The 25,227-nt window shown below is 40.0% G+C and overlaps 1 protein-coding gene across 1 annotated transcript in view; it reads right to left on the minus strand.

Annotated features, from left to right (window-relative positions):
* Nucleotides 1-25,227, minus strand: part of LOC122812068 (ficolin-2-like) — a 228,680-nt gene that overhangs the window by 58,632 nt on the left and 144,821 nt on the right. Inside the window, exon 7 of the mRNA XM_044084335.1 lies at nt 25,048-25,182. Coding sequence (XP_043940270.1) covers nt 25,048-25,182 — 135 coding nt within the window. The remainder of the gene's footprint in view (nt 1-25,047; nt 25,183-25,227) is intronic.

Genomic DNA, 25,227 nt, shown 5'->3' on the forward strand with positions numbered 1-25,227 from the left:
ATAGGAAACAGTTTTTTTCTGGGAAGAAGAGAATCACTGATGTGGTTCAGAAGAAGAAAGTGTCGGGAAAGAGGGGAAACATAGTAGCTGAGAAAGAAAAAGCTAGGGAAAATTAATGGGAGGCTATTTCAGCAATTGAAAGTAAAATATTATAGCATATGGGGCTAGGAGAAAATATGACTTCATAAGAAAGAGAGAGAGAAGACGAATATTACTGTGTGTTAAGTTAGGGATTTATTCAGGAACAGAGTTGAAGGAGCAAAGCCATCTGTCTTTAACGTATATCTTCAGTTTATGTTTTAAAGGAATGGGCATTTGCTAGATGTCTCATATTGCCTGGAGTAGAATTCCATATTTTGGATACAAAGTTAGAATATAAGGCATCACCAACAGTATTTTGAGATTTGGTAGGAAAGATAAGGCCTTTACAGCATAATGGTCTACTGGGTTAGTGCCGCTGGAAAATATTTTTTAGAAGACACTTTTTGAGTTGATTTACGGTGCTGTGGGCTGCTATTAACTAGGAGTGGGTAAAATAGTAGGACAGTGCCATCCATGGGCATGCAGTGATGTGATCTGTTCAATGTATTGGTTGCAAATTTTTGTTTTAACATTGTTTGAACCTGAATAGCTGGATGGCTTTTAAGTTTGAAAAAATTAGCGAAGGATAAAGGGGACTTGTAAGCTAGTTTGCAGAGACTGTAAGTTTTATACCAATGGCCATGAGGAAAGGCTTAGCATCATACAGTAGGTCTTGTTTTAGTATTTCTTTTTTAATGGCAACTTGGAAGTGAAGGACAGATTTTATGATGGGGTGACTAACTCATTTTTGGTACTGCTTGTAGATTTAATTGTGACTTTTTTGTGTTATATAGGTGCATAGGTAAGTACTAAGTTAGCTGCCCTTGTGGAGCATTTTAAGCCTAGCCCATTTCCCTTCCAAAGGTAAGAATCAACCCTGCACTGTGTCTGTAAGGTAAACACCTTAACCATTTCACCACCTAAAACACTTCCATAAAGACATTGCCCTTAATGGGGTCATTGGTGAATACTAGATAACTACCCTGAGGGACTATTATAAGCCTAGCCAATAACCCAAGGTCCGAATCAAATTCTGCATGTTGCATTTATAATGGCAAGACACCTTAACCATTATGCCAAACTCAACCTCCCAAAAAATGTACAGACTTTTTGCAGTGGTCAGGAATCAAACTCAAGTTAACTGCATAGATGCAGATATGCTCACCACTATATGACCATTGCTACTATATTTCTGAGTACATCTAGGAGTGAACACAATTTTTTTTTTTTTTTTTTTTTTTTTTGCGGGGAGTTCAATAGCAATTTGCAATTGTCTAGCTAGGATTCTATTGATGAGAAAGATTCTTGACTCGTGACTTGTAGTTCAGACAAGGTCAGAGCAAAACAGATTATAAATCATCAGCTTATTATAACAGCAAGGACAGCTGGCAGCAGTAGGAAGATCATTAATAAACACATTGAACAAGAGTAACTAAATATAATGTCTTGGGACAGCCCTATAGTGACATGGTGAAAGAAGGAGCAAGTATTATACCATTTAACTGTTTGACATCTACAGGCTAGATAGATGTAGTGGCAGACGTTATTAGGCAAATCTATATTTGAGAGTTTGAGGACATTTTTAATGAGAAAGAGTATTAATAGCTTTGGATAGATGTAGGAATAGACGGGTGACTAAATTGACTTTTTTTGATGCAGTTACTGGTGTTGAGGCAGTTAAGTAAGGCGATGTTTGTGCTGCAATTATGATGGAAACCAGACTGTGTTAGAGAGAAAAAGTTTTTATCTAAGAGCTGTTGGAGAAGCTGTGTGTTGACACATTTTCAGGATTTTTGGAGAGGAGTGAAAGAATGGCAGTGAGCCTGTAATTATCCATTCAGTGGAATGGCCTCCTCTGTGCAGATGCAGGATGTAAGATTGCTTCCAGATAAATGAGACATAGACTTCCTGTATGGATCTATTTATTGGTATGGAGACAGAGTATGCAATACTTATCTTCCACACAAATAGAACATAGGGATAGTAGTGCCTGTATTAAGCACCTCACCTCAGTGTCTGTCTTTCAGATGTATGTATTATATATATGTCTGTTCTATATGTTCCTATATGATTATGTGTATATGCTGAAATTTTGTTTATACAGGAGAATGAGATGTGCTGGAATGATTTAATGGATGGTCTGCATATATGCTGTATTCTGTACATTTTATTAAGTATTTTCCATACTTATGTATACCCTTTATGGGACATTGCTGCTTCATTGGGCTTGTGTCTTTAAAGAGGTGGTTGGGATTTAATTATAGTATGCACGCATGAATATTTTTTGTTTTCTGATTTGCCTGGGAGCTTCCGCTATGCTTCCTTCTTGGTTTTCAGTGTGCATCCTAAAGTTTTAAGGTGAGGTGCTTAATTAATTGTTTGATTGCCTTGAATATGTGTATAAAAAGGAGGGGCATGTTCTGTAATTGTTTTTAGATGGTCTGATGAAGTGACCTACAAGGTCGAGAAAGCGCTTACCTTTTTAAAAAAGAATAAATGTTTTTATTTTATCTATGTAGCTGTGTGTCGGTGTCCCTCTGTGTTTAGTACATTCATTTTTCCACACAAATAGAAATATATTAGCAAATATTCAGAAGTACACTTATAAAACCCACCTAGAGATATCTTTAAAATCATAAATGTAGTCCACTGTCTTAGATGACTGAAAACCTGCAATAACAATACTTTTGATGACCGGTAGTTACTAATACAACTATACATTGCTGTAGACAGTATCAAGAAATCTATATGAAAAGCAGCTGACTTTTAATGATGTTTGTGATTATAAATCTATTGTATTATAGTTGCAATAATGGGGGTGTAAGCTATGCTGACATTTATTCGCTTATGCCAGATGCATTTGGTCACTTAAGCTTCAACCACAGAACCCAGCCTGACCAGTGATGAGTTAATTCTACTGTAAAAACCTTGCCATAGATTACTGTTTAAATACATGTTAGCTTGCTGTCCTCATACACCATTATCTTTAATTGCACATTTTGTAGTACTGCCAACGCTCACCTTTAGTGCTAAAAGATCAGAAGGATAGTGGTTCTATTTCAGCATCAAGAACTTAAACTAATTTTCCGCAGCACATAATAAGGGGCAGTGTACACTCCTGAGTGTGTCATCCTTCAGGAGAGATGTTAAACTGATGCTCCATCTGAGTGAGTGGCAGTAGCTCTTGATGTAAAAGTCCCCCAACCCTTATTGAAATGTATACTTTATTACAATATATCCATATATTTACAAATTCTTTAAAGATATTTTCAATATTTACACATATATGTACATATAAGAATTATAAACCTTTATATTTACATCTCATATATACACTAATTTTTAACTCCCTAATCCCTCACTCCTTCCCAGACAACCACATTTTCATTATAACTATAACAGCTGAAAGAATCCAAATTTAACAAATAAAACCTCATCTGACCTTGCCCTCTTCAATATCAATACAATTGCAAACATTTTCATATCAAGTTTTTTTTCAGCAATTTCCTTTTTAAATCTTTTATAATAGCCATATAATATTATATCCCCATTCAAAATCCACTATTCTCCAAAACATTCTTGTCAACCCATCTCATACTTTCTAAACCCTGTCATAATCCCATCTGGTAGATGGCATAAAGGGTTAAGGTGGTGAGCTGTGGTTCCTGAGGTAGAGGGCTTGATTCCTTTATTGGGAGGTTGGCATAATGATTAAAGTGTTTACCCTATAAACACAAGGTGCAAGGATTGATTCTCACATGGGACAATGAAATAAGTTTCAAATGGCCCATAAAGGCAGTTAGCCTAGTATGACTCTATAAAACTATCCCCACCCAAAAAACATGTTCCAATATGCCTGCACAGTTGCCCTCATAACATAATCTCCTTCATGCACAATGCATTTGTCCTTTAATAGGAAGCTTATCTAAACTCAGTTTCCATGAAAAGATCTTGTTCTTGTACAATGCCATTCAATCTACACATTTTACCTTTATTGCTTTTTTAGTTCTTCACTCAACTTGCTCCAAGAATCAACATAATATTACTATTCCATTATTTTTCATGCTATACCATTCTGTTCTCACATCATATTCAGCCTATATAACACAATCTTACTTTAACGTGTATATACATAAAACTTGGCCAAATCATTCATGCAGACACCAGTAAATATTTACATACCGGATCGGTCGAGGCACGGGTTAACAATGACCGCCACCAGTACTGTTAGCCAACAGGGTGCTGGAGGAAATTGGGCTACTGTTGGCTGAAGGAGGAGAGGAGGGGGAAGGCATGGCAGAAGGCAGAAAGGGAGGAGAAAAGCTAGGACTGTGGTAGTGAGGGTCGGAACTTTGAATGTTGATAGTATGACTGGTATAGGGAGAGAGCTAGCCAATATGATGGACAGAAGGAAGGTTGGTATATTGTGTGTGCAAAAGACCAGATGGAAGGGGAGTAAGGCTAGGTGTATCGGAGGTGGGTTCAAATTGTTTTATCATGGTGTGGATGGGAGGAGAATTGGTGTAGGAATTATCCTGAAGGAACAGTATGCTAAGAGTGTTTTGGAGGTGAAAAGAGTGTCGGATAGAGTGATGTTTATGAAGCTGAAAATTGATGGTGTAATGATGAATGTTATTAGTGCATATGCTCCACAAGCTGGGTGTGCGATGGACGAGAAAGAAAAATTTTGGAGTGAGTTGGATGAAGTGGTGATGACTGTACCCGTGGGTGAGAGACTGGTGATTGGAGCAGATTTCAATGGGCATGTTGGTGAAGGGAACAGAGGGGATGAGGAAGTGATGGGTAGGTATGGTGTTAAACAAAGGAATGCAGAAGGTCAGATGGTAGTGGATTTTGCAAAAAGGATGGACATGGCTGTGGTAAATACGTATTTTAACAAGAGGGAGGAGCATAGGGTGACATACAAGAGTGGAGGAAGATGCACACAGGTGGATTATATCTTATGTAGGAGGACCAGTTTGAAGGAGATTGGAGACTGTAAAGTGGTGACCGGGGAAAGTGTAGTTAGGCAGCATAGGATGGTGGTTTGTAAGATGACGTTGGTGATCAAGAAGAGTAGGAGGAGTGTGAGGGCAGCATCAAGGATCAAATGGTGGAAATTGAAAAAGAGTAATTGTGAGGTGGAGTTCAGGGAAGAGTTAAGACAGGCACTGGGTGGCAGTGAAGAGTTACCAAATAGCTGGGTAACTACAGTAGAGCTAGTAAGGGAGATGGCTAGAAAGGTGCTTGGTATGACATTTGGACAGAGGAAGGATGACAAGGAGACATGGTGGTGGAATGAGGAAGTACAGGAGAGTATACAGAGAAAGAGGTTGGCAAAGAAGAAGTGGGATTGCCAGAGAGATGAAGAAAGTAGACAGGAGTATAAGGAGATGAGGTGCATGGGAAAGAGAGAGGTGGCGAAGGTTAAGGATAAGGCATATGAAGAGTTGTATGAAAGGCTGGACACTAAAGAGGTGAGAAAAGGACCTGTACCAATTGGCTAGACAGAGGGACCGAGCTAGGAAAGATGTGCAGCAGGTAAAGGTGATAAAGGATAATGAGGGAAACATACTCACAAGCAAGGAGAGTATGTTGAGCAGATGGAAAGAGTACTTTGAGGGGTTGATGAATGAAGAGAATTAGAGGGAGAGAAGGTTGGATGATGTGGGGATAGTGAATCATGAAGTGTAATGGATTAGCAAGGAGGAAGTAAGGATAGCTATGAAGAGAATGAAGAATGGAAAGGCTGTTGGTCCAGATGACATACCTGTGGAAGCATGGAGGTGTTTAGGTGAAATGGCAGTGGAGTTTTTCACCAGATTGTTTAATAAAATTTTGAAAAGTGAGAGGATGCCTGAGGAATGGAGAAAAAGTGTTTTGGTGCCAATTTTTAAGAATAAGGGTGATGTCCACAGCTGTAGTAACTAAAGAGGGATTAAATTGATCAGTCACAGCATGAAGTTATGGGAAAGAGTAGTGGAAGCTAGGTTAAGAAGGGACATGATGATTAGTGATCAGCAGTATGGTTTCATGCAGTGAAAGAGCCCTATAGATACGATGTTTGCTCTGAGAGTGCTGATGGAGAAGTACAGAGAAGGTCAGAAGGAGTTGCATTGTGTTTTTGTAGACTTAAATAAAGTATATGACAGGGTGCCTAGCGAGGAGTTGTGGTACTGTATGAGGAAGTCGGGAGTGTCAGAGAAGTATGTAAGAGTGGTACAGGATATGTACGAGGGTAGTGTGACAGCGGTGAGGTCTGCGGTGGGAGTGACGGATGCATTTAAGGTGGAGGTGAGATTACATCAAGGATCAGCTCTGAGCCCTTTCTTATTTGCAATGGTGATGGACAGGTTGACAGACGAGATCAGACAGGAGTCCCTGTGGACTATGATGTTTGCAGATGGCATTGTGATCTGTAGCGAGAGTAGAGAACAGGTCGAGGAGACCCTGGACAGGTGGAGATATGCTCTAAAGAGAAGAGGAATGAAGGTCAGCAGGACTAAGACAGAATATATGTGTGTGAATGAGTGGGAGGATAGAGGAATGGTGAGGATGCAAGGAGTAGAGGTGGCGAAGGTGGATGAGTTTAAATACTTGGGATCAATAGTTCAGAGTAATGGTGAGTGTGGAAGATAGGTGAAGAAGAGAGTACAGGCAGGATGTAGTGGGTGGAGAAGAGTGTCAGGAGTGATTTGTGACAGACGAGTACCAGTAAGAGTGAAAGGGATGATCTACAAGAGGGTAGTGAGACCAGCTATGTTATCTGGGTTGGAGACAGTGGCACTGACAAAAAGGCAGGTGTTAGAGCTGGATGTGGCAGAGTTAAAGATGTTAAGATTTGCAATGGATGTGACAAGGGTGGACAGGATTAGGAGTAAGTATATTAGAGGGTCAGCCCAGGTTGGAAGGTTTGTAGACAAAGCCAGAGAGGCAAGATTACGTTGGTTTGGACATGTGCTGAGGAGGTATGTTGAGTATATTGGGAAAAAGATGCTAAGGATGAAGCTACCAGGTGACAGGAAAAGAGGAAGGCCTAAGATAAGGTTTATGAATGTGGTGAGAGAGGATATGCAGGTGGTTGGTGTGACAGAGCAAGATGCAGAGGACAGGAAGAAATGGAAACAGATGATCCGCTGTGGCGACCCCTAACAGCAACAGCTGAAAGAAGATGATAATGATGCACATACTTATCTTCAGTTTTTCTCATCCTTTTTTTTTCTTTCATTTTTTGACAAAAGTATCTTTCTCAATTATTATTTTAACCAATATACTCTGCGGATTTTCCTGCAACCTTCTTAAAACCCCAAATACATTTAATGATGCCAAATCCACCACTGGGTTAATTAATCCCAAACATCCTTTGTCATTATTTACATGCAAAATATGTACTAGGAAACATACCATGTAATCTCAAACTAAATACCTCAATTTACCTAATATAACTGAATTTATAAGATTTTTCTTTCTTCTTAAAAGATAATTTAAAGTTTTTTTTCACAAACTCACAATATTCTTGATGTCCTCAACACGCTTACCCATTTCTTTTCCACTACCCTCCTTTCTTCCAAACTTCATACCAAGAGCATAAATCTCTGTCTTAGAAAATGAGCACCACAGATCCTATTCCCCACTCTTCTCCATACTTAAACTCAGGCCTACTTTTCCAAATAATATCCTCACATCCTCCAAAACTTCCCTAACCCAACCTTTATTATTAGCCACCAACACCAGATCATTTGCATAAAAAATCATAACAGGAATGCCTACCCTATCCCCTAGGAAAATTTTACTTTCTTGATAGCTTATCTCAGTCCACCTTGAAGTAATACGCCTTGAAGTAATATTCATAAGCATCATAAACAATATACCACTCACAGGACTCATCTAACTCCTCTTTTCAACTCAGTTTTATGACTCAGCTCTTCATTCAACTGAATTCGTACTCTATTCTTATCTTAAGCCATAATCAATAAATTAAAATATTCCCCTTAACCCTTATGATCTTATTGTAATCCATCACTGGCCATAACCTATACTATCAAAGCTTTCACCACATCCCTTTCCAACACCTTCATAACACTCATTTTTCTTAAAAATATCATCAGCTATTTCCCTCACAATCCAACGTTTGACCCCATATATTCCTTTTCACACATATCTTTCCACATGTCTTCAAGTGTTCTCTCCACTACTTTCAACAATATTTTTTATTCAGCATTATTCTTAATTATTGAATGCCATTTCTTAATATCCTTCCTCTCTTCTTCCAAATTAATTTAATTATTAATTCACACATTTCTTTCTTTTGTATACTTTGATCAAGCCATCTTTCCACTCCCCCTTCACCTCTTATACATCCTATATCAAGTCTCATTACTACCTGGGACTGAATTAGCATTGACCAAATTCAACACTTCATCTGATTCCTGCATACTAACAGGTCTAACTAACTCTTTCAAACATTCTGCATCGATCTGTCTTTTCTATTATCAACTGTTATCTTTCCACTCTTTTCAACAAAAGATATCTATAAAATATCTTTCCACAATGCCCCCTAATCTCGCCTTTTATAAACATATTACATCCTTTTTCATCCTTTAATACTCCAATTGAACTGTTTTTATTCCTTACATATACCTTATTCTGCCCTTAACTCATTATATCCGAGTGACGCCTCCAGGTGCATCTGCAGGGGTCTATATTGAAACATCAAATGCTGAAAACAGCGAACAATGTTTCATCGACACATTTTCAGCGAAAGCTGAAAATGTTGAAACCACAGAATAGCGATTTCTTTCCTAATGAAACATTAAACACTTCCAAACACATACACACGTACCCTAACATTAATTGTACCCCCGCCCAAAAAAACAGTAAACAACTAAATACACATATGCACGTAACCCAGCCATACATCTAATGGAAAAAAAAAAACAGTAAACATTTTAAAACATATGCACTTACCTTAACCCGTACCCTAACCTTAAGGTCAGTAACTCTTTCACATTTACATAAACAGTTCCAAACACATACACACTTACCTTAACCCTAATTCTACCCCCCCCCAAAACAAAAGTAAACAGCTGAAAACACATACACACGTAACTCAACCATACATCTAACGCAAAATAAAAAACAGTAAACACTTTCATACATATGCACTTACCTTAACCAGCACCCTAACCCTAAGGTCAGTAACTCTTGCACATTCATGCTCGGGAGATATACCGGACAAGGGACCACACTACACTGCAGAACACGGCAAAGCAACGAAGCGGTCAAGCGACTTCTTTCCCAGGGAAAGAATTCACTGAACAGCCGCTTCACTGTTTTGCCTGTTCGCTCTATATATGTTGACGAAAACATATTCGACAAAATGCATTTTCGTCGTTCTAATAGGAACCCCATCTGCAGTTTACTCCAAATGATGCCTCTAGGCATCAAATATTGTTTGTTCATATATGCATCAATAATTCCAAAACCATGCTATATACAAGATTTTAAAATATGTAATTGTAAAGCTTACATAATGGCAAACTCAACTCAGTCAGGAGGAGAAGGTAACCTCACACAACACAATTCCAGTATCACATAGTCCCACCACATCAGTGAACAAAACACATAAATACACAAAAACATACTCGGAGGCTCTAAATAAAAATCTACCTAAGCAACAGAGACCTCCAAAGCAGACATCCAAGCAAACGCTACCTCAAAACAAAACACACACAACACATAACCCACAAAGTCAGTGTGCCAAGCAGCCACAGCCCTTAAGGCTGAATAACACACCTGATACTCTTGTAATAGGTGACTCTATTGTCAGACACACTGACATCCCGCTCACCAGGCTGAATAAAGAGAAGGTCACGGTGAGCTGCCTGTCGGGTGCTAGGATCCGCCACATAACGCAAGCACTCATGTCACTCCAAAGCAAATACAAATATGACACAGTCATTGTACATGCTGGTGTGAATGACCTGAGACGTACCTCCCTGGACTACATGAAAAGAGACATAGAGGAGCTCTCTGATCATGTAGCCCAGGCTGATATGACCCTGACCTTGAGCAGCATCTTACCCTCACCTAGAATGATGCCACAGTACAAAGACAAAATGATCAATTTTAACAATTGGCTAAAATTTTGGTGTCATTCAAAGGGGATCCAGTGTCTGTCAGCCTGGGATGACATGCTCGACAAGCCACGTTGCTTCGCTAGGGATGGCTTGCACCTGTCACCACTGGGCTTTTGGATATTGGCAAAGGCTCTTGCCACCCCATAGTGCCTTTTTAGGCAAGGCTCAAAAGTTAAACCCACCTCCATAGACAACACAAGGAACAAGAAACTAAGGGTAATGCTGATAAACGCCAGAAGTCTTAACCTCAAGATGCATGCACTCAAGCTCTCCTCAGTATGGAGAACATCGATATCTGTGCAGTGACAGAAACCTGGTTCAAGGCTCCAAAGAGCACCCCAGCACTACCAGGCTATACCTCATATCATGCTTTTCGCCCCAAAACCCGGACCGAACCACAAAAGGAGGGGAGTTTCCATATTTATCAAGGATATCCACACCTCCAGGTTAGTGGCATTGCACAAAGTATCGGAGACCATCCATGTGCAACTAACAGTGGGCAAGACTGCTTTTCAGTTTATAGCATCCTACAGACCACCCTCTCAAAGTCAGGAATCCCACTCGGCTTTCCTGAAAACATTGGAGAACATGAAGATCTCTCCGAACACCATTATATTGGGCGACTTCAACTACCCAAACATTGACTGGGAGCACTACTCAAGCCCCAGCACCTTAGCCCAAAGGTTCCTGGAAATTATAAACTCAAATGCTATGGAATAACTAGTCACCACTCCCACAAGAGGGGACAACATACTAGACCTGATCATTACCAACATGGGGACTCTATGCTCCACACCAGAAGTATATCCCTCATTGGTAAGATCAGACCATAAATTAATTTCACTGGATGTCCACATCCCGACCCCACTCCCAGCCCAGAAAACCACAGTGAAAAACTTCTCAAAAGCGAACTTCTCACTTCTCAAAACCGAAGTGGAATCCTTTAAGGCCCCAGGGCCAGTGGAAACTACGGCCCAAACTGCAGAATCCTATATAAACGCATTCTATGGACATCTCCAGGAATGCATGGATCATGCTATCCCAAACAAAACCAAGACCCAATCATCCAAAGGCAGGCGTCCAGTCTGGTGGACCCCTGCCATAAATAAACTGTACAACAGAAGGAGGAAGCTACTACATGATAGAGCAAAATCCCTAATAGGGAAGGCATCTCTGATCAGTACTAGCAAAAAATTACGATGCCTCATAAAATCCTCCAAGGCCAGCTTCGAGAGAAAAATTGCACAGGACACCAAAGACAATCATAAGGCTTTTTTCAGTTATGTTAGAAACCTGGGATGCAACTCCCAGACTTGTTCTGAGTTGATTCTAAATGACAAAAAATACACTGAACCCACAGACATCGCCAATATCCTGGCAGACAGGTTCAGTGCAAACTTCTCCACCCCCCCCCCACAAAAGAGCAAGTATCTATCCCTGCAGTGGGCTGCCTCCCAAACATCTCTGATGCTCAGGTGAAGACTGCCCTCTCCAAAGCAAAAAACACTGCTTCCATGGGACCAGATGACGTCCCAGGGTGCATCCTACATGAACTCCAAGAGGAACTAATCCCTCAAATAAAACAGCTATACAATCTCAGCCTCACTACAGGATATGTGCCCACAGAATGGCGTACAGCAACAGTGGTCCCACTCCACAAAGGTGGAGCCTCTACGGACCCTGGAAACTATCGCCCCATAAGCCTGACTAGCTTAGTCTGCAAGGCTATGGAGAGGATCATCATGGAGCTCATAAACAAAGACATTGGGGACCTACAGACACTAGATCCTACCCAGTTCGGCTTTGTCAAGGGCAGATCCTGCCTTTTGAACCTGGTTGACTTCTTCAAAACAGTCACCAAAGCCATAGATGAAGGGAAGGTAGTCCACACAGCCTATCTGGACCTTGCAAAGGCATTTGACACAATACCCCACTCGGGCATCATAGATAAGCTATCCAGCTTAAATATAAACCCCTATGTCACAAGATGGGTCGTTAACTGGCTCAAAGACAGAACCCACAGAGTGAGAGTTGCTGGAGCCATGTCAGACTTGAAACCGGTCACAAGTGGCGTCCCACAGGGTTCTGTCCTGGGACCACTCTTGTTCGGTATATACTTTTCCGAGGTACAGGCAAACATGGGAGGACTATGGCTCACCAAGTTCGCAGATGACTGCAAACTGGGAGCCATAATCAACTCTCCAGCTGACACAAACATCCTTCAAAAAGGTCTCACAGAGACAGATAACTGGTGCCAGCGCCATGGTTTAAAGCTAAATGCCAAAAAATGTATAGTCATACCCTTTGGCAAAAACAATGTGCCCACAAATTACCACATAGGTGGAAACCCATTAAGTACAGAGAAAGTTATTAGGGATCTGGGGACCCAAGTTGATAGCAATCTCTCCTTTGAAAACCACATTGCCAAAGTGGTTAGAAAGACCTTCTACATAGCCCACCTCATCACGAAGGGTTTCACATTTAGATCAAGAGAGGTAATCGTGCCCCTTTATTTATCCCTCATCAGGCCCATCATGGAATACAATGCCCCTTTTGGGATGTACCTTACCCGACACCTGCAGCAATTAGAAAGACCCCAAAAGTATCTCACCAAGAGGATCAAGGGTCTCAAACAGATGCAATATGCTGCTCGGTTAAAAAAACTCCAGCTCTACTCAGTTGCATACCGCCTACTTTGAGGCGATCTATGCCTGACATACAAAGCTATGTCAAATCCAGAATTAATGGACATGCTCCACCTCAGTAAATCTAAATCCCTTAGAGCCACACACTCGAGGGACTTGAACCTCAGCACTAAAATAAATAGAACTTGCTGGAGGGACAGGTTCATAACCCAGAGGCTCCCTTCGCTCTGGAATAGAATTCCAGTTCATGTGAGGCAGAGCACCTCACTGAATCTCTTCAAGAAGAATCTCGATAGGTGGATGGGGGATCGTAGGTTTGTCCCAGGGATTACTCCCGTGTCACTATTAGACAGAGGCACAGTAAACTAAACCTTAAAAAGGGCACAGTATACTCAAATCAAGGGGTGGCGTAAGCCATACAGAATCGGGCTAGTCTTATAATTGCCCCAGGGCAGATAGCCTAGTATGAACCTATGAACCTATGAACCTCTGTCTAGTACAGGTAAATATATATTAACTGTTGTTTTTATGATATTAATTTATATAGACATAATTTTCACATTTTTCTAAATAACTAAACAACCAAGTAACACAGACGGAACTCCTTAGCCTCATATGAAATCTCTCAGCTAGATGAATAAAATGCTGCTGACAGTATGCGTGTAACTTCAGTGGTTGCTGAGATATTGTAAGTTGTTTACAAAATATTATAAATGTAATAGTTACTGTGTTTACTGTGACTTATAAAATTAATTTTAAGACCCAGAACCTAAAGAATACTACCACTACAAAAATAGTTTGTGCTGAAGAGTTTGCCATTTATACTTCTTTCATAACCCCTATGGTTCCAGAGGTATGAACATTTGTCTGAAATGTGAGGACATAATTTGATTCTGTCAAAAGGCTTAGGCTCCGCCCATTGGAAGTTACAATGCAAACTTCCTGAGCTCCATTGGAGTGAATGAGTTAAATAACATTACTACCTTTTAACAACCTGTGCTTATTTTCCTCATGCAAATCCATTTTCTTTTCCACAAAACAATACATTATTGTCTTGTATCAAACCAGCCATACTTGCTAAAATCTGACCATATTCCTCTCTATATACCCTTCTAATTTCTTTTTCAACATCTACATACTCCTTCTTACATTTTTAAAATGCTATCTACTCCTCATCCCAAGATTTATTAAAAACTTCCCAAAAATCACACTTACTCTAAGGTATCACTTGCATTCCTATCTGTACATCTTCTAGACACTCTTTGGTAACTTCCTCTTCCACTTCAGCATTACTGTCTTTCACCTCTTCTCCCATACCATCAACTCTGTCATACATAATCTCCCCTTTCCCTTCCTTATTTTGAACCATCATGGCCTCTCCTTCCTCACAGTCAAATCAATAGTGCCTTTCTTTGTCTACACCCTATTTTACAAGACTGCAAGGAATGTTCCTTTCCCCCCACACTGCTGGCAATGTCTTTTATTACAGTCTTTAAATAAGTGAGACATGCCCCCATAAAAATAAACTTTAGATTGCCATCAATATCTTAAAATACCCTGCAACCTGAAACAAAAACTATACTAGGTAAATTAACTTTTTATTTTCAGTTTTCAAACCTACTTCACATCCCCAACTTTCATTCCATGCAGTTCTTTCATATTTTTATTTTTTACAATTTTCACCTCTTTTCATAGCTGCTGTAAAAATAACAGTATAATTTTCTATAGCTTCATCAGTTCTAAACTGTAAATATGTTTTTATATATATTCAGTCTTTGTCCTGAAAATACACAATTATTCAATGAATATCCGTTCCTTTTTCCATACATATCAAGACATTTTGCATCAGTTCCAGAGTTTCAAATGTCACATCATAAAATGTTTCTTTGCTGAGATAATTACAGGAATGTATGTCTGAATAAGGATAATCATCTTGTCCCATATAAAGTCAATATAAAGTCAAATATCAATTACAGCACATTTTATTGAAGTAATTCTTAGCACAGGATATGGTAACCTTTTCACAAAACAGCCACTTGATTTCACTTCTTTATACTAGACACAGCAGCTCCAGTATAAGTCCTTGCTCTACATGTTAATTGCAAGTTCCCTTCATCGTGCTGAGCATCCCCTCCAGCACTTTCCTCTTCTCTTTTGATGTCTGAAAAAATCTTATCAGCAACCTCGCCCCATGACAGGGATGAGGCCTTGCCTGGATCCTCTTTCTAAATTAGTTTTAACAACTACTTAATATCCACTCTGACTGACAGGACCTCTTGACACTGTAACCTGCTACAATTCCTCCATCTCTTCATCCAGTACATCCAAATCTCCACTGAGCAAAACATTTTTCTCAAAAATATTATCTTTCTCCATACATCTTTTTTTTCCCTCTAGACTCACAATGGCAGAAAAAATTCCCTTGTCATTCGCCACCAGTGTTACACTTAGTGCAAATTTTTCCCCCAGCAACCACTGCAATAGCTTACAGGAAAGACTCCTACATGTAGGTGAAATTCCCCAGTGCCCTGACCAAGTTTCCCCTATTGAGTGTGAATACCATTTTGGGTCTGTCCTGAAAAACAGGACACTGGCCTTATAAGACTTACCTGGTCAACAATTAGTAAATAAAAAAAAAATATTGTTGCATTTCACTAAATTAGCTGTCGTACTGCTGCAAGTGCTACCACTTAGATATATATACACAGAGAGAGAGAATTTATAAACATGCATATTATATATATATATATATATATATAATATATATATATATATATATATATATATATATATATATATATATATATATATTATATATATATGTATGGTCTATATTATATAGCTGGAAACTTAAAATCTCGAGCGCTCACATGAGCGAATATGCAGGTATTCAAAATCACTATTGTGGGAGGAAACGCCCCCCACACCCCCACTAAATATATATTCCAACTCCGAGATCGCACTACAGTGAAGAAAGGGCAAATATCCCGATCTCCACTGTACTCATGTGAGCGCTTGAGATTTTAAGTTTTCAGCGATCTAAAGTAGACTCTATATAGATATATATATATATATATATATATATATATATATATATATATATATATAAAAGAAGTTATTCACCATAACGTTCCATGTGAGTTGTCCATCTCACCTTCATTCTATACTGATGGGTTCAGAACCGATTCTCGGTTCCAACTCAGCCGCTTACTAAAGCTCAAGATCTCAAACTAGCTTGTGGCTCCATCCCTATCCCATGATGCTGCAGTGCTTTCCTCAGATCTTGTTTGTTGATGAAATTTATGTCTCTTTCTAAACACTACCTATAGATATACATATGTACAATATACACAAACCCGGACAAGGATCAAAGTTTACAAGGGACAGTAGGTCTTCCTAGATCTTCCAGGAGTTAACAAGGCAGGGAGTTGGAGGGAGGGACGTAAGAATGAAGATATGATGGACAACTCAAATGGAACATTATGGTGAGTACATAACTGCTTTATGTGAAGTTGTCCTATCTCGTCTTCATTCTATACTGATGGGACAGTGTCCCTAGCACCATCTTTCCTGGGTGGCTCATGGGAGAATATTCTTCAGTACAGCAGAACCAAAAGAGGCCCTGTCCCTGGAGGCCCAGTCTACTTTGTAATGAGTGATAGAGGTGTGAGGTCTTGCCCACATTGCTGCAGCACAGATGGTATGAATTGGTAACCTCGCTTTAAAGGCCTAAGAGGTTGATACAGATCTGGTAGAATGTACCTTAGCTTTATTTAACAACTGTTTGTCTGCTGACTGGTAAATAAATGAAATACATTCTGGCAACCATCTGGATAACGTTGTTTTTGTCACTGCTGAACCTTTTTTGTTTTCTGAAAAAGAGACAAAGTTGATCAGATTTTCTATGTGGTTTTATTCTATGCAAATAGAAGCATAACTGTCTATGCACATCAAGCTGGTGAAGCATGTATTCTGCCTTATTGCCATATTTGGGGAAGAAAACTGGTAGATCTATAGATTGATTCAGACTGAATTCTGAACATACTTTTGGTAAAAAGGAAGGGCTTGTGCGTAATGAAACCCTATTGCTATGGAATACCATGTATGGAGGTTTGTTTGTCAAAGCTTGTAACTCTGAAACCCTTCTAGCTGATGTGATTGCTACCAGAAAAACAGTTTTCCAGGATAAAAAGTTCAAGCTGCAAGATGATGCTGGTTTAAAAGGTGGTAAAATTATGCGGGAAAGAACAAAATTAAGATTCCGTGGTGAAAGAGGCGGCCTTATGGGTGGTCTTAGCAAATTGGTGCCTCTCAGGAAGGCTTTTCTCAGTTTATGAGACATGATATTCATACCTTCATTCCCAATATGAAAATTGGATATTGCTGTCAGTTGAACTCGAATAGTTGCTGTAGCCACTCCCTCATTAAAAAGCTTAGCCAGAAATTCCAGAATGAAAGCTAAGGGTGCTGAATAAGGGTCAATGAAGTGTTGTGAAACCCAAATTGAGAAACTTTTCCATTTGCTGTGGTACAGTTTTCTCGTAGAAACCTTATGAAAAGAAATTAATATGTGCAGGACTTCTGGAGTGAAATTGTGTAGCCTGGCTATACTGGGAATTGGAGCAGCCATGCTGTCAATGTTTCTGAGTGAAGAGATGGATGAAGAGTCCCTGACGAGTGTGTCAGGAGGTCTGGTACTGAGTCCAGAATCCAAGGCTCTTCCAGAAGATGAGGTTTCAAGAAGGGGAACCATATCTGACGAGGCCAGAATGGGGCTATTAGAATGAAGGTTCTTCCCAGCTTGATGGCTTTCTGAAGAACCTTGGGTATTAGAGGAAAGGGAGGAAATGCATAAAAGAGTCCCGGGGGTCAATCATGTGCTAGTGCATCCTTGGAGGACTCCCCTAGACGGGGGATCAGGGCAAAGTAGCTGCTGCATTTTTGCATTTGTGGCTGTGGTGAATAGATCGCAGCAAGGCTGAGCCCATCTGTGAAATATCTTTTCTGCTACTTCTTTCTTCAGGGACCACTCATGTGGCATCAGAATGGCTCTGCTTAGTTTGGCCACTATCATGTTGGATTTCCCTGGGATGTGCTTTGCTATTAGAAAATGCTGGGAGGACACTGCCCACTGCCATACTCTCAGGGCCACTTGACAGAGTGGGTAGGATCTGGTTCCTCCTTGTTTGTTTATGTACCACACTACTGACATATTGTCAGTTTGTATTGCTATTGTACCAATCAGAAGAGAGTCCTGGAATGCTTGCAATGCCATCAGCTCTGCTCTCATCTCTAGTACATTGATATGCAAGTGAGCCTCGTGGTCTTGCCAATTGCCCTGGGCTGTTCTTCCATGATAATGCCCCCCCACCCTATCTGGGAAGCATCCGTTGTCACTGTGGCTAACAGGATAGGGGGAGAGATGGATCGACCCATTGTTACCTAGTCAGAGTGAAGCCACCAACAAAGGTCTTTCCTGCATGTTTCCGTCAGAGTTATGAAATGGGATATAGGTAGCTCATGCATGGACCATTGAGTGAATAGCATCGACTGGAGGATTTTCATGTGTAATTTCGCTAGGGGAATTACCATTATTGCTGCTGTCATTGTGGTCAATACATTTAGGACTGTCATTGCCTGAGCGTTGGTCTTGGAGAGGAGGTCCTGGATTTGGATATGAAGATTCTGAACTCTGTCTGATGGCAACATGACTATCATGCTTTTTCTATCTATTTCTATGCCTATAAAGATGATAAGTTGTGATGGCAATAAGGCAGATTTTTTTGTAGTTTACTGAAATCCCTAGCTGAGCATATAGCTTCAGGGTAGTGTCTCTTGCCTGAATCAGTAGGTGCTTGGTGGTGGCAGTTAAGAGCCAGTCATCTAGATAAGGAAACACTCTGAATCCTAGATGCCTCAGGTGAGCCGTAACTACTGCCATATATTTGGTGAACACTCTGGGGGCTGTAGTGAGATCAAAGGGCAGATCTTGAAATTGGAAATGACTGGTTCACAGCCGAAAGTACAGATGATTTCTGCATGGCCTGTCCATTTTTATATGGTAGTACTCATCCTGGAGGTCTATCGAGCACATACAATTGTCTTTCCCTAAAAAGGGAAGAATTGACTGTAGTGTGACCATCTGGAACTTTGTCTTTTTTACTGATTTGTTTAATCTGCTGAGATCCAGTATGGGTCTCCAGTCCCCTGTCTTTTTTGGAACTAAAAAGAACCTTGAGTAAGTTCCAGATCCTATCTGGTCTGTGGAGACTGATTGGTGGACTCTTTTTTGAAGCAACTTTTGAACTTCTAATGTTGCTTGTTCCCTGTGACTGGGTGAAGCATCCGGGATTTTCTTTATCTTTGGAGGTGGCATGGAAAAGGGGATTGTGTAACCTCTGGATATGATACTTAGCATCCAGTTGTCTTTTGTTATGTTCAGCCAGGCTTGTGGGTGCAAAGATAAGCATCCTGTGACTGCCTCCAGAGAGGGACAGTCAGGCCTCATCTCAGGAGTGCTGATAGGGCTTGCCAAAGAAGGATCCTTGGTCGTCCTGATTCTGCAGACCTCCTCTGCCCCGTGGGTGGTGTCTTCCATTATTACAGTCTCCTCTGCCCCTGATGGAATGTTCACCTTGTGTATCCTGAAAGGCCCTCTGAGTTTTACGGACCCACATTTTTCTACCTTTTTAACCCTTGGTATAGGGTCTAGAAGGTGTGGAAAAACAGACTCAGACGGCAGAGAGAGTCTTTCCTTCTTGTTCACACTGGGTAAGCGTTTCCTTGACTTTAGGCCTGAAGAAGGCTGAGCCATCAAATGGGGTATTGACAAAGGATGACTTGAAAGGTTCCACAAAATTGCACAAGCGCATCCAGGAATGTCTCCTAAGGGCAATTCCAGAACCCTCTGACCTACTTGCTACATCGGCTGCATAAAAAATGAGCCTTAATGATGAGTTAACCACTGAATTAAGGGTGGAAAGCTGGGAAGATACCTTATCTGCTACCCCTGCAGCTACTGTATCCTGTAGAGTATCTCCAAGCTCTTTTAGGAGATCTCTCTGAAGACTTGTAAAATGTGTAAGGTAATTCAGCGACCTTAGGGTGAAGGCCGCTGAAGAAAATATGCTCTTTCTGTACCTGTCCATCATCCGTGACTCCTTCTTTGGAGGATGGACAGATGTGGAACTCTCAGATAGCTCCTTCTTTGTGGCCGCTGCCACCACCATAGCATCTACAGAGAGTCCTTTGGTTAAGAAGGTTTTTGTCATCTGGGGAGGTGATAAATTTGTTAGGCCTCTGATGGAAAGGCTCTACTGTATCTGGAGACTCCCACACCTTTCGACAAACTAAGTCCATTAGTTCGTCAAAAGGTGGGGACACCAAGGTGGCTGAAGGTTGAGACCCAAAAGCCTTCAGGTACATGGACTCCTCATCAGAAGAGGTAATGGGCTTCCAGCCACTTCTCTCTTTAAGGATTTCCAAGATGTCCGTAAAGGATACATCTTGAGGGTGACCGTGGGGACCCTTTCGACTACTCGAGGTTCGTGTCCAATGTGATTGACTCATCCTGGGAGTCTACATGCTTCCTCTTACATGACTTCTTCCGGGGAACCTCTTTGGTGGGACATTCCAGAGAGGGTTTGGAAGATAGCGTCTCACCCAATGGGGTGTCCTGAGGCTTAGGGTCTCTCCGCTGTTGGGGGATCGAATGTGTAGAGGTAGATACTAGTGCTTTCTGGGATGGAGCACTTGGTTCCAGCAGTGATGATGTCCATGGGGACAGGGCTCTCCTCATGGCTGCGAAGCCCCACATTCCATGGTCTGTGGCAATCCCCTGTTCCGAGGAATCCGAGGATCCCACCAGTACCATAGGGGATGGCTCCAAAGCTGAGGTAGGAGCCAAGCTCACCCAAGCCAAGGCACCAAGTGGTAAAGTCAGAGCCAAAAGAGTCTCGGCCTGACTACCCCCCCCCCCATACCCGACCGGTGAGTGTCGGCTCCTAGGTACCTCAGAAGACTCCAAGGTAGTCAGAGTGATCAAAGCCAAAGAAGCTATAACAGTTCCCGGCTTCATCGGTTCTATCACTGTTGGTGCCAAGCATTCCAGCTCCAAGGAGGAATGGGAGATAAGAAAACAGGCACCGTCGGTTCTGAACTCACTTGATTCAGTTTCGACAACAATTTGGCAAGCGCCAGATGGTTTCACCTCTCTTCGTTTTGACATCATGCAATTTAGTAACACACACACACACACACACACACACTCACACACACACACACATACACACACACACACACACACACACACACACACACACACACACACACACACACACACACACACACACACTGAAGGACTCCCTCTAACTTAAACGTGATTCAAGCAAAAGCTTTCTAATTTAAGCGAGCCTTAAAGATAGAAAGAACACACTCAGAATGATTGAATAATATTTTTAGGTAACGATAAAACCAGTTACCAGCAATCACTTTTAAATATAGAGAAAAGAACAATTATTCTGACTAAACCTTTATGTCTGACAACACTGCAAACAGGAATTTAGGGGATAGGGATTATATAAGGCTTACATACAACAGCCCTCAAAAACACGCTTATAGAGAACTAGAAAAATTTAAATTTAGTCTATACAGATTATTTAACTAAACTTCCTTATTTTTGGAATATAACTATTTGTAGTAAACAAAAGCTAGTCAAGAATATCAACTCAGTTATAAAGATAAGGCCTAAATACAACAGCCTGAAGCAACACACACACCGCACACTAATTAACTAATCTAATAAACTAATCTAATATACTACTCTAAGAATTCTCAAAAACATTATATTAAAGAAGGAAATTTAGCCTTTACAGCTAACTAGTAAAGTTATCAAGAAGAAAAAACAAGTTTCTACTCAGCCAGAGCTAGTTCAGAGATCTGATCTGTTTCAGCGGCAAACAAGATCTGAGGAAGACACTGCAGCATCAAGGGATTGGAATGGAGCCACGAGCTAGTCTGAGACCTTGAGCTTTAGTAAGCGGCCGAGTCGGAACCGAGGATCATTTCTGACCCCATCAATATAGAATGAAGACGAGATAGGGCAACTTCACATCATACATATTATATATACCAGACCACTAAGATCCAGCAACAAAAAATCACTTGCAGATCACTAAAGCCAATAACTCTGCTGGTGAAGCACTATTCTCTTGCGCCATAGCCAAATTATGGAACTCACTCCCACCCACAATTACCTCCGTACCATCATGCACCAACTTCAAAACTTTATTAAAAGCACCTAAAACATGCTGGCTATGCCCTTGCAACTCCCACTCTAATATCATCCACCCCATCCAACTACTACCTTTCTTTCACCTCCACTAACTACCTTGATGATAGCAAGCTCAGATGCTCATAAGCCTAGTACTTATTATACAGCAGGAACTTCTCATTGTTACATTTGTTAATGCCTGTTATGTACTTCACAGATAAAGATTCTAGTTGTCTACTGATGTACTATGTTCTTCATCTGTAAATATGTTGTAAGTAATTTCTGTGTTAAATTGTTAATCACTATGTAATCCAATGTAACTACTGTCTGTTTATTTTACTGTGGAGCTTTTCTCCCCGGGCCTCCGCTGAAAATGGACCCACGTCCAGTCGGACACTCCCGGTCAACAAATTTAAATAAATAAATATACATTATATATATATATATATATATATATATATATATATATATATATATATATATATAGATATGCATATATGAATACTTTCTTTGTTTTTTTTTAATGTCTTGACTGCGCCAATATTAGTTCTCGGCACATGCATAGTAGTGTGTTGGCATTCATAATAACGATCAATTTTATGTCAACAAAAGTAGTGTCTGACTAATTTAAATAGGTATATATATATATATATATATATATATATATATATATATATATATACATATACGTACATATACATATATATATAAAAAGAGAGAGCGAGATTTATAATATATATATATATATATATATATATATATATATATATATATATATATATATAGGTCTGTATCACATAGTTGAAGTCTTATAACTCCGAACACGTAATGTTCGAACCATTATGTTCGAAGTTACAAAACTTCGACTATGCATAAAAAAAAAAAACAACGGAAAATAAAATAAACTGTTTTAAGCAGGGAGGCAAGCCCCCCTGCACCCCCCCCACCCCTCGCTACTTAAATATACCAACTTCAAGATCGCACCCCATTTAACAAAATGGAAAACTCCGTTTATGGAGATTTCCATTGAAATACTCGAACTTTTACAAATTCGAACTTATGGTCTCGACCATATGAGGTTCGAATGTGTAAAAGTTCGACTGTGTGATAGGAACTATATATATATATATATATATATATATATATATATATATATATATATCAAAAAGTAGCCTCTGGTTTGTTCATACAGTGCAAAGACACACACACACACACACACACACACACACACACATATATCTATATCTATGTGTATGTATGTATATATATATATATATATATATATATATATATATATATATAGAGAGAGAGAGAGAGAGAGAGATACATAGATATAGATAATAGATATATGTATGTGTGTGTGTGTGTGTGTGTGTGTGTGTGTCTTTGCACTCTATGAACAAGCCAGAGGCTACTTTTTGTAAGAGCAGTGATGCCCTCTGTAGGGTGATAATGGATATCCAGTAGTAGGGTGCCCTCTCCTTGTAGCTTCAGGCCTCACAACCCCTATCAGTGGTCCTTTATTTCCCTGTAATTCCCATCCTGTCAAGTGGTTACTCCTAACACACACACACACACAAACACACACACACACACACACACACACACACACACACACACACACACACACACACACACACACACAATTTAGTGCATTCAATTAATCATCATGTTTTTGATCTGCAGAAGAGAAAGAAACTGTAGCACCAAAAGAACAGACATGGATAGAAAATGCAAACACCACACAGAAAGTGGCCAAAGCTATGACTGAACACTAAAACTGTATGGCAGAAACCTTAACCACTGAAATGACATACCTTCCAGTTTTGTTATTCAGTATATGCTACAACATTACAGTATTACTGTTATCTAAGTTGGAATACATATTTTTCTGAAGCCATTTTCTGATGTTATCTTTGTATAAAACAATTGCCCATTCTAGGACAATATGAAATGTTATCTAATTGATGTGACATTTGGTGCAGTAGGTTAAAGCTGTGCGCTGTAGTTTAGGTAGAGCAGGGTATGATTCCCTCAGCCCTCACCTGCCTGCTGTGTTTCTTTGAGCAAGTCACTTGACTAGATATTATTTCCAATTCACCCCTAAAAAGGGCCTTTATGTCCCATGGGCCTACCTGGCTAACAAATAGGTATTTTTATGTGCCACACACATCCGTATGTACAATTCATGTCATATCAGTCCAGTATATTGGCTAATTTAAAAATCAGAAATACTGCTTCTGAGTTGCTGTTCTTCCTACAAGTAATGTTTCAGAAGAACTATTAATAGGTTCATAGGTAAGTACTTGACTAGCTGCCTTTACAGACCATTTTAAACCTAGTCTCAGGTTTGGACAGCGCAGTGGTGCAGCGGTAGCATTGTCACCTCTCATCAAGAGGTTCTCCGGTTCGATTCTTGGCTGAAGTGCCTTCTGTGTGGAGTCTGCATGACTTCCCTGCATTTGTGTGGGTTTACGCCGGTTTCCTCCCATGTTATAAACACATGCATCTGGAGCGTTTCTCCCTGGGCCTCCACTGAAATTTGGCTTCGTTCCAAGTCGGACTTTCCCAGTAAACAAATGTTAACTAAATAAATAAATTAAGCAGAAGTATTCTTGAATTTATAAATCAGTATCATTGTGTGGCTTAGAAAGGTAGAGTTCCACGACCATATTGCATGGAATGTCTGAGACAAAAGTTTCATCCATTACTTTGTGTTATGATAAATTTGTACAGAGAAGACTGCAATTTAAAAATATAATATGCTATACTTGAAGAAAAGTTGATACAAACTCATATTTTGGATAAATGATTCATGGTGGTTCTAAAACTAATAAGCCATCATTCCTCCTTTCACTGTGCAAGCTAGCAAATAACAGGAAGCAGACAGAAAAATAGGAAAAATACATACCTATGTCACCACCTAAATACGATCCCAAAATCAGTTTGTAATTATCTGCTTCACCAAAAAGCTGGAAACTACTGTACTTGGCAAAACCTTTGTTATCTTCAAAATCCATCAAGTCAACACGGAGCTGAAAATTTCCTATAATAATAAAAATAAAATAAAATCAAAATGGTTTTATTTAAA

This window comes from Protopterus annectens, chromosome 1.part1 (assembly GCF_019279795.1).
Source record: "Protopterus annectens isolate FY-2018-M chromosome 1.part1, PAN1.0, whole genome shotgun sequence".
Classification (NCBI taxonomy): domain Eukaryota; kingdom Metazoa; phylum Chordata; order Ceratodontiformes; family Protopteridae; genus Protopterus; species Protopterus annectens.